This window comes from Squalius cephalus, assembly GCF_949319135.1.
Source record: "Squalius cephalus genome assembly, chromosome: 3".
In the NCBI taxonomy this organism is placed as follows: Eukaryota; Metazoa; Chordata; class Actinopteri; order Cypriniformes; family Leuciscidae; genus Squalius; species Squalius cephalus.
In genome coordinates, this window is record NC_137124.1 from 1,321,556 (window position 1) to 1,332,699 (window position 11,144).

Below are 11,144 nucleotides of genomic sequence, written 5' to 3' on the forward strand. Positions count from 1 at the left end.
GTTCAGTCAACTCAAACATCAACTGATGCTACAACTACTGAAACCACAACAGTTCAGCCAACTCAAACATCAACTGACGCTACAACTACTGAAACCACAACAGTTCAGCCAACTCAAACATCAACTGACGCTACAACTACTGAAACCACAACAGTTCAGCCAACTCAAACATCAACTGACGCTACAACTACTGAAACCACAACAGTTCAGCCAACTCAAACATCAACTGACGCTACAACTACTGAAACCACAACAGTTCAGCCAACTCAAACATCAACTGACGCTACAACTACTGAAACTACAACAGTTCAGCCAACTCCAACATCAAATTACGCTACAACTACTGAGACTACAACAGTTCAGCCGACTCAAACATCAACTGAAGCTACAACTACTGAAACTACAACACCTCAGCCAACTCAAACATCAACTGACGCTACAACTACTGAAACCACAACAGTTCAGCCAACTCAAACATCAAATGATGCTACAACTACTGAAACTACAACAGCTCCACCAACTCCAACATCAGCGGGCACTACAACTACAGAAACCACAACAGTTCAGTCAACTCAAACATCAACTGACGCTACAACTACTGAAACTACAACAGCTCAGACAACTCAAACATCAACTGACGCTACAACTACTGAAACTACAACAGCTCAGACAACTCCAACATCAGCGGGCCCTACAACTACAGAAACCACAACAGTTCAGTCAACTCAAACATCAACTGACGCTACAACTACTGAAACTACAACAGCTCAGACAACTCAAACATCAACTGACGCTACAACTACTGAAACTACAACAGCTCAGCCAACTCCAACATCAAATTACGCTACAACTACTGAGACTACAACAGTTCAGCCGACTCAAACATCAACTGAAGCTACAACTACTGAAACTACAACACCTCAGCCAACTCAAACATCAACTGACGCTACAACTACTGAAACCACAACAGTTCAGCCAACTCAAACATCAAATGATGCTACAACTACTGAAACTACAACAGCTCCGCCAACTCCAACATCAGCGGGCACTACAACTACAGAAACCACAACAGTTCAGTCAACTCAAACATCAACTGACGCTACAACTACTGAAACTACAACAGCTCAGACAACTCAAACATCAACTGACGCTACAACTACTGAAACTACAACAGCTCAGACAACTCCAACATCAGCGGGCCCTACAACTACAGAAACCACAACAGTTCAGTCAACTCAAACATCAACTGACGCTACAACTACTGAAACTACAACAGCTCAGACAACTCAAACATCAACTGACGCTACAACTACTGAAACTACAACAGCTCAGACAACTCCAACATCAGCGGGCCCTACAACTACAGAAACCACAACAGCTCAGACAACTCAAACATCAACTGATGCTACAACTACTGAAACTACAACAGTTCAGCCAACTCAAACATCAACTGACGCTACAACTACTGAAACTACGACAGCTCAGTCAACTCCAACATCAGCGGGCACTACAACTACTGAAACTACAACAGTTCAGCCAACTCAAACATCAACTGACGCTACAACTACTGAAACTACAACAGCTCAGTCAACTCCAACATCAGCGGAAACTACAACTACTGAAACTACAACAGTTCAGCCAACTCAAACATCAACTGACGCTACAACTACTGAAACTACAACAGTTCAGCCGACTCAAACATCAACTGACGCTACAACTACTGAAACCACAACAGTTCAGTCAACTCAAACATCAACTGACTTTACAACTACTGAAACTACAACAGTTCAGCCAACTCAAACATCAAATTACGCTACAACTACTGAGACTACAACAGCTCAGACAACTCAAACATCAACTGACGCTACAACTACTGAAATTACAACAGCTCAGACAACTCAAACATCAACTGACCCAACAACTACTGAAACTACAACAGCTCCGCCAACTCCAACATCAGCGGGCACTACAACTACAGAAACCACAACAGTTCAGTCAACTCAAACATCAACTGACGCTACAACTACTGAAATTACAACAGCTCAGACAACTCAAACATCAACTGATGCTACAACTACAGAAACTACAACAGTTCAGCCAACTCAAACATCAACTGACGCTACAACTACTAAAACTACAACAGCTCAGACAACTCCAACATCAACTGATGCTACAACTACTGAAACTACAACATCTCAGCCAACTCAAACATCAACTGACGCTACAACTACAGAAACCACAACAGTTCAGCCAACTCAAACATCAACTGACGCTACAACTACTGAAACTACAACATCTCAGCCAACTCAAACATCAACTGATGCTACAACTACTGAAACTACAACGGCTCAGCCAACTCAAACATCAACTGATGCTACAACTACAGAAACCACAACAGTTCAGCCAACTCAAACATCAACTGACGCTACAACTACTGAAACCACAACATCTCAGCCAACTCAAACATCAACTGATGCTACAACTACTGAAACTACAACAGCTCAGACAACTCAAACATCAACTGATGCTACAACTACAGAAACCACAACATCTCAGCCAACTCAAACATCAACTGATGCTACAACTACAGAAACCACAACAGTTCAGCCAACTCAAACATCAACTGATGCTACAACTACAGAAACCACAACAGTTCAGCCAACTCAAACATCAACTGACGCTACAACTACAGAAACCACAACAGTTCAGCCAACTCAAACATCAACTGATGCTACAACTACTGAAACTACAACAGCTCAGACAACTCAAACATCAACTGATGCTACAACTACAGAAACCACAACAGTTCAGCCAACTCAAACATCAACTGACGCTACAACTACTGAAACCACAACAGTTCAGCCAACTCAAACATCAACTGACGCTACAACTACTGAAACCACAACATCTCAGCCAACTCAAACATCAACTGATGCTACAACTACTGAAACTACAACAGCTCAGACAACTCAAACATCAACTGATGCTACAACTACAGAAACTACAACAGTTCAGCCAACTCAAACATCAACTGACGCTACAACTACTGAAACCACAACAGCTCAGCCAACTCAAACATCAACTGACGCTACAACTACTGAAACCACAACATCTCAGCCAACTCAAACATCAACTGATGCTACAACTACTGAAACTACAACAGCACAGACAACTCAAACATCAACTGATGCTACAACTACAGAAACTACAACAGTTCAGCCAACTCAAACATCAACTGATGCTACAACTACAGAAACCACAACAGTTCAGCCAACTCAAACATCAACTGATGCTACAACTACAGAAACCACAACATCTCAGCCAACTCAAACATCAACTGATGCTACAACTACAGAAACCACAACATCTCAGCCAACTCAAACATCAACTGATGCTACAACTACTGAAACTACAACAGCTCAGACAACTCAAACATCAACTGATGCTACAACTACAGAAACCACAACATCTCAGCCAACTCAAACATCAACTGATGCTACAACTACTGAAACCACAACATCTCAGCCAACTCAAACATCAACTGATGCTACAACTACTGAAACTACAACAGCTCAGACAACTCAAACATCAACTGATGCTACAACTACAGAAACCACAACATCTCAGCCAACTCAAACATCAACTGATGCTACAACTACAGAAACCACAACAGTTCAGCCAACTCAAACATCAACTGATGCTACAACTACTGAAACTACAACATCTCAGCCAACTCAAACATCAACTGATGCTACAACTACTGAAACTACAACATCTCAGCCAACTCAAACATCGACTGATGCTACAACTACTGAAACTACAACAGCTCAGCCAACTCAAACATCAACTGATGCTACAACTACAGAAACCACAACAGTTCAGCCAACTCAAACATCAACTGATGCTACAACTACAGAAACCACAACAGTTCAGCCAACTCAAACATCAACTGATGCTACAACTACAGAAACCACAACAGTTCAGCCAACTCAAACATCAACTGATGCTACAACTACTGAAACCACAACAGTTCAGCCAACTCAAACATCAACTGATGCTACAACTACAGAAACCACAACAGTTCAGCCAACTCAAACATCAACTGATGCTACAACTACTGAAACCACAACAGTTCAGCCAACTCAAACATCAACTGACGCTACAACTACTGAAACCACAACATCTCAGCCAACTCAAACATCAACTGATGCTACAACTACTGAAACTACAACATCTCAGCCAACTCAAACATCAACTGACGCTACAACTACAGAAACCACAACAGCTCAGCCAACTCAAACATCAACTGATGCTACAACTACAGAAACCACAACAGTTCAGCCAACTCAAACATCAACTGACGCTACAACTACTGAAACTACAACAGCTCAGCCAACTCAAACATCAGAGGACACTACAACTACAGACACTGCAGCTACGTCTTCTTCCCCTCTAACCACAACAACACAATTTACTTCTCCAACTGAAGCAACGGTCACAACTCCTTTATCCTCAACAGTTCAAGTTAGTTTTTCCAGCAATGAAGCTTTTGTACCTGACCTGTCAAATTCATCATCAGAAGCATTTAAAATCAGAGAAAACAAAATCATAACAGAGGTAAGTTGTGTGATCAATGTTTAAGGCACATGTGATTTGCATTGCAAACTAAATAGTAACATTCTTCCATTTGAATGTATTAAGCATTTTATTTTTGAACCCTAATATAAATATTTGTGTAAACTATTTGCACCCAACATATGTAATGTATGTTATTTAAGTGCAAATAGTGTTCTATTTTATTTGCTTCCAGGTGTAGGTATCAATTTGCTGGTATTTTAATAATTTCTAGTCCAGATTTTGCTTTCACTACTTAATAGTGGTGTGATCCGCTGCACCACTATTAAATAGTGAAAGCAAAATCTGGAAATGACAAAATTACAAAACTCACAGTTCGGATAATATTGCGGTTTTTGAGTCACGGATGAAAATTTCGATTTTTGAGTCACGAAAAAAAAAGATTTGAGTTAGGTAAACGCACACAAACACTCTGAAGGTAGTAGTTAGTCTTTTAATAAATACACAGGTAAATCCATACAAGGAAATCCATGCAATTGTTCTACGATCAGCTTAGGCTTACGATGCTTTTGGGAAACGCAGCCATGGCTAAGGCCCCATCCACACTACTGCATTTTTTTTTTTAAACGGAGACCTTTTGCTATTTTTACAGATCCCGTCCAGACTAAAACGGCAAAAACGGAGACCCAAAACGGAGAAGTTTAGAAACGCTGCTGACCCGTTTTTCGTTTTGAATCTCCGGAGGGCGTTTTAGTGAAGACGGGTCAAAACGGAGGACTTTAGAAACTATGACGTAGTAGAGGCTCACATTTGGCTCTATGATTGGGTGTCATCAGTCATGGCGTATATCTTTGCTAGCAGCTGTTGTGCAAGTAAATTCTGCATTTTACAATGCTATAACTGCCTACATGCGCCGAGCTATTATTCGAGCGATCTGTGACCATTCCCGTGTGCAGCAGCGGCATCGACCGTACATGGAGCGTCGGTTTTGGGTTAACCCGGGAAGAACCAGCGCATGGTGGGATCATTTTATCAATGAAATTGTGTTTACACCGGAACGCGCATGCCCAGTGTTGGTGAATGGTCACGTGATCCGCATTTTCAGTCATTTTAATGTGGACAGAGATCAATTCTAATACGCAGCTAAAAAGTTGGTGTGGACGGAGATCGTATTCGTTTTAATTCTCCGTTTCTAAACTAAAACGCAGTAGTGTGGACGGGGCCTAAGAGTTGATACAGTCCACCCTAAGTTAAAGGGGTGGTATAATGCCACTTTTTGCAATGTTTAAAATAAGTCTTTGATGTCCCCAAGAGTGTGTATGTGAAGTTTTAGCTAAAAATACCCCACAGATATATTTTTATAGCATGTTAAAATTGTCCCTTTTTGAGGGTCAGTAAAAATGTGTTGTTTCGTTTATGTCCCTTTAAATGCAAATGAGCTGCTGCTCCCGGCACAGAGGGCAGAGCTTCAAGAGTTAGCAGCTCCGATTACATCATGCAGACACACACTAAATTGTCAGAAACTGTTCAGCCTTTTATGTTTAAACTGGAGTCGGACAATAGTAGAGAGACTCAAGAAGAAGTGACAACATATAAAATCGCTCGTGCGGGAATGGTTGTAAAATGCCTACAGAGTGACATGCTATTGCATTTGTGTTACGTACTGTATTGCATGTGAAAAGACGGATGCGACAGCTTGAGCAGACTCACAAATGTGCTCAACTACAAGAGATCTTCCTCTTCTCAACTAGAATCACCCGCGTGTGTGAAACACGGTTTAACTCGACGCGCCTTACCATATATAATAACAAGCACAAACTGTGTTAAAAAGAATGATATGCAAGTAAAAATGTAGGCTGTCCAACAGCGTTTTTCTACTTTACCACAGTTAAGGATACGAATACAATAGGCCTAATTAACAGCTAACCAAGGAAGAAACGTTTATAGTCCCCTTAGAAAATGGTGAGATGTGAGTGAAGATTTGGGAAAAGAAACAATAGATTCCATGCAGGGATGAGTCACGATTTTTGAATATTCGATTAGTTGATGTAATTATAGAATATCGAATAGGTTGTGCCATTATTCTCTAAAATAAAATCTCCATGTCCTGGCGCTGATGCGGTGATGACGCATCATTACATTTAGTTCATGTAACCGGAGGGTGACGCTGCCAATAACGCACATAACAGCTGTCACAAAGAACCGGCAAAAGTAATGATTGTGAATGTGTCAAATATACAAGGAGACATTTTAATTGTTTTTTAATAAACTAGTGTTTTGTGTGTCAGTGTCGGCTGCAAAGATGAAGTTGGCGATGCTGACTCGTCATCTTGCAGTGAACGCGCCTATAGAGAGATGCACCCTTCATACGGATTACATAAGCAGAGAGAGTATAGCTAGTCGGTTTATTATCTTTTTGAAATGTTTTGTTTAAAAGTAGAGAGTTCAAGCTTTCTATATGGAATAACTAATGGAATATTGTTAAATCCGCTAATAATCAGGTGACCAGATCGCAAAACAGAATTCAAAGCCGACAAAGCTTAAATTTATGGGCTCACGCACAACTCTCTCATTCGTCGTGAATCCCAATTCTCCCCCAATATTTCCATGGCTGCGATGTAACATTTAAGTGATAACCTGTTATTTCTTTTGTAAACAAAGCTTTGTGTTGCAGATAATGTAAAAATGAATGAATGACCACCAAATGTCTTTCATGTTGAAGGTTTTTGACTGACGTTAAACTTTGTTACTAAATGTTGAACCTGACATTGTGAATCTGTTTTCCACAGATTGAGCCAATCTTTAAAAGGGCATTCGGTAGCTCCTTCGTTAAAATGAAAGTTATTTCATTCCGGTGGGTATTTCTTTCCTTATTATAAGAATACATTTCATTTTTGGAAACCAAAAATGTATACAGTCTGGACAGCTATATATATATATATATATATATATATATATATATATATATATATATATATATATATGTGTCTGTGTGTGTGTCTGTGTGTGTGTGTGTGTGTGTGTGTGTGTACACAAACACACATATACAGTGGGTACGGAAAGTATTCAGACCCCCTTAAATTTTTCACTCTTTGTTATATTGCAGCCATTTGCTAAAATCATTTAAGTTATTTTTTTCCCCCTCATTATTGTACACACAGCACCCCATATTGACAGAAAAACACAGAATTGTTGACATTTGTGCAAATTTATTAAAAAATATAAACTGAAATATCACATGGTCCTAAGTATTCAGACCCTTTGCTCAGTATTTAGTAGAAGCACCCTTTTGGACTAATACAGCCATGAGCCTTTTTGGGAAAGATGCAACAAGTGTTTCACACCTGGATGTGGTTATCCTCTGCCATTCCTCCTTGCAGATCCTCTCCAGTTCTGTCAGGTTGGATGGTAAACGTTGGTGGACAGCCATTTTCAGGTCTCTCCAAAGATGCTCAATTGGGTTTAAGACAGGGCTCTGGCTGGGCCATTCAAGAACAGTCACAGAGTTTTTGTGAAGCCACTCCTTCGTTATTTTAGCTGTGTGCTTAGGGTCATTGTCTTGCTGGAAGGTGAACCTTCGGCCCAGTCTGAGGTCCAGAGCACTCTGGAGAAGGTTTTCGTCCAGGATATCCCTGTACTTGGCCGCATTCATCTTTCCCTCGATTGCAACCAGTCGTCCTGTCCCTGCAGCTGAAAAACACCCCCACAACATGATGCTGCCACCACCATGCTTCACTGTTGAGACTGTATTGGACAGGTGATGAGCAGTGCCTGGTTTTCTCCACACATACTGCTTAGAATTAAGGCCAAAAAATTCTATCTAGGACCAGAGAATCTTATTTATCACCATCTTGGAGTCCTTCAGGTGTATTTTAGCAAACTCCATGTGTCTTGCACTGAGGAGAGGCTTCCGTCGGGCCACTCTGCCATAAAGCCCCGACTGGTGGATGGCTGCAGTGATGGTTGACTTACTACAACTTTCTCCCATCTCCCGACTGCATCTCTGGAGCTCAGCCACAGATCTTTGGGTTCTTCTTTACCTCTCTCACCAAGGCTTTTCTCCCCCGATAGCTCAGTTTGGCCGGACGGCCAGCTCTAGGAAGGATTCTGGTCGTCCCAAACGTCTTCCATTTAAGGATTATGGAGGCCACTGTGCTCTTAGGAACTTTAAGTGCAGCAGAAATTTTTTTGTAACCTTGGCCAGATTTGTGCCTTGCCACAATTCTGTCTCTGAGCTCTTCAGGCAGTTCCTTTGACCTCATGATTCTCATTTGCTCTGACATGCACTGTGAGCTGTAAGGTCTTATATAGACAGGTGTGTGGCTTTCCTAATCAAGTCCAATCAGTATAATCAAACACAGCTGGACTCAAATGAAGGTGTAGAACCATCTCAAGGATGATCAGAAGAAATGGACAGCACCTGAGTTAAATATATGAGTGTCACAGCAAAGGGTCTGAATACTTAGGACCATGTGATATTTCAGTTTTTATTTTTTAATAAATGTGCAAAAATGTCAACAATTCTGTGTTTTTCTGTCAACTGTCAATATGGGGTGCTGTGTGTACAATAATGAGGAAAAAAATGAACTTAAATGATTTTAGCAAATGGCTGCAATATAACAATGAGTGAAAAATTTAAGGGGGTCTGAATACCTTCCGTACCCACTGTATATACATATATAAATAGCTTTAGTGGACAAGTTAGAAATAACAATTTTAGATTTCCAAACATTTCTATTACAAATGCTGTAATAATTCAGAAATATTTTTGTATGAACAAAGAGTTTTATAACAGAAGATGTGCACCACACAGAGATCTGATCCCACCATTATCGAGAATTACATGGAAGACACAGAAACAACTGAGGCTAAACACCATAAATTCATAAGAAGAACTATGGCAACTTCTCCTAGATGCTTGGAACAACCAACCTTAAAAAACTCCTAGGAAAGACTTGTTTTGAAGGCAAAGTGTGGTCACACCAAACACTGACTTGATTTGCTTAGTAGACATTAACCCTTAAACAGTGCAGTAGTTTGCTGGCAGGTTGCTCCAGCATCTTGGAAAGGCTTTCACAGATCTATGGATGGCTTTAGTCTCAATTGCTTGTGTTATTTCATGTAATCCCAGATGGATTCAATGATGGTGAGATGAGATCTCAGTGTGGGCTGTACCATCGGTTGTTGGGCTCCTTATTTATAAAACAAAACATGTCAAGATTATTCCAAAACTTGCAAAAATAATTTTGTAAATCTAGAATTCTACTGGTACACTAGGGCAAAAGATATCAACAACTGTCAAATGTTTTGGTTTTTTTTGGCAATGACTCTTTCTCTCCCCCATCCCTTCTGTAGTGCTGGATCAATCATCACTGATATCGAAGTAACATTTAGAACCGTAACCAGTGAAACGAATATATCAAATGCCATTTTAAATGGCAACACCACTCTAAACATCACCAGTGTTCAGGGTAAGTCAATCAAGCAATATCATCAATGCAATGTCATTCAAAACGGTTTGGAATGCTTTCTGTGTTACTCTTTATTGTTAGTAAAATATAGTTGTTTGTAGTTGTTGTTAATACAATATTTTGTTGTGGATTTAGCTGAAGATTAATAGTTTTCTCAACTGTTATTTTATTTAACTTTATTCTACAAATTATCCAAACACACAACAGTAATAAGTCCTACCGAAGCCACTACAACCAGTCCTACAGCTCAGCCAACTCAAACTTCAGCGGAAACTACAACTACTGAATCTACAACAGCTCAGCCAACTCCAACATCAACTGACGCTACAACTACTGAAATTACAACAGCACAGACAACTCAAACATCAACTGACGCCACAACTACTGAAACTACAACAGCTCAGACAACTCAAACATCAACTGACGCTACAACTACTAAAACTACAACAGCTCAGCCAACTCAAACATCAACTGAAGCTACAACTACTGAAACTACAACAGCTCAGACAACTCAAACATCAACTGACGCCACAACTACTGAAACTACAACAGCTCAGCCAACTCAAACATCAACTGAAGCTACAACTACTGAAACTACAACAGCTCAACTGACAACTCAAACATCAACTGACGCCACAACTACTGAAACTACAACAGTTCAGCCAACTCAAACATCAACTGAAGCTACAACTACTGAAACTACAACAGTTCAGCCAACTCAAACATCAACTGACGCTACAACTACTGAAATTACAACAGCTCAGCCAACTCAAACATCAACTGACGCTATAACTACTGAAATTACAACAGTTCAGACAACTCCAACATCAACTGAAGCTACAACTACTGAAACTACAACAGCTCATCCAACTCAAACATCAACTGATGCTACAACTACTGAAACTACAACAGCTCAGACAACTCCAACATCAACTGACGCTACAACTACTGAAACTACAACAGCTCAGCCAACTCAAACATCAACTGACGCTATAACTACTGAAACTACAACAGCTCAGCCAACTCAAACATCAACTGACGCTATAACTACTGAAATTACAACAGCTCAGCCAACTCAAACATCAACTGACGCTATAA

At 40.3% G+C, this 11,144-nt stretch overlaps 1 protein-coding gene across 1 annotated transcript in view; it reads left to right on the forward strand.

Moving 5' to 3' along the window:
* LOC307156284 (uncharacterized protein) overlaps positions 1 to 11,144 on the forward strand; it is a gene marked incomplete at its 3' end in the record, with an annotated part of 38,788 nt that extends 27,644 nt beyond the window's left edge. The window contains exons 10-14 of the mRNA XM_079867578.1: positions 2,081 to 4,617; positions 7,365 to 7,429; positions 9,931 to 10,046; positions 10,254 to 10,393; positions 11,112 to 11,144. Coding sequence (XP_079723704.1) covers positions 2,081 to 4,617; positions 7,365 to 7,429; positions 9,931 to 10,046; positions 10,254 to 10,393; positions 11,112 to 11,144 — 2,891 coding nt within the window. The remainder of the gene's footprint in view (positions 1 to 2,080; positions 4,618 to 7,364; positions 7,430 to 9,930; positions 10,047 to 10,253; positions 10,394 to 11,111) is intronic.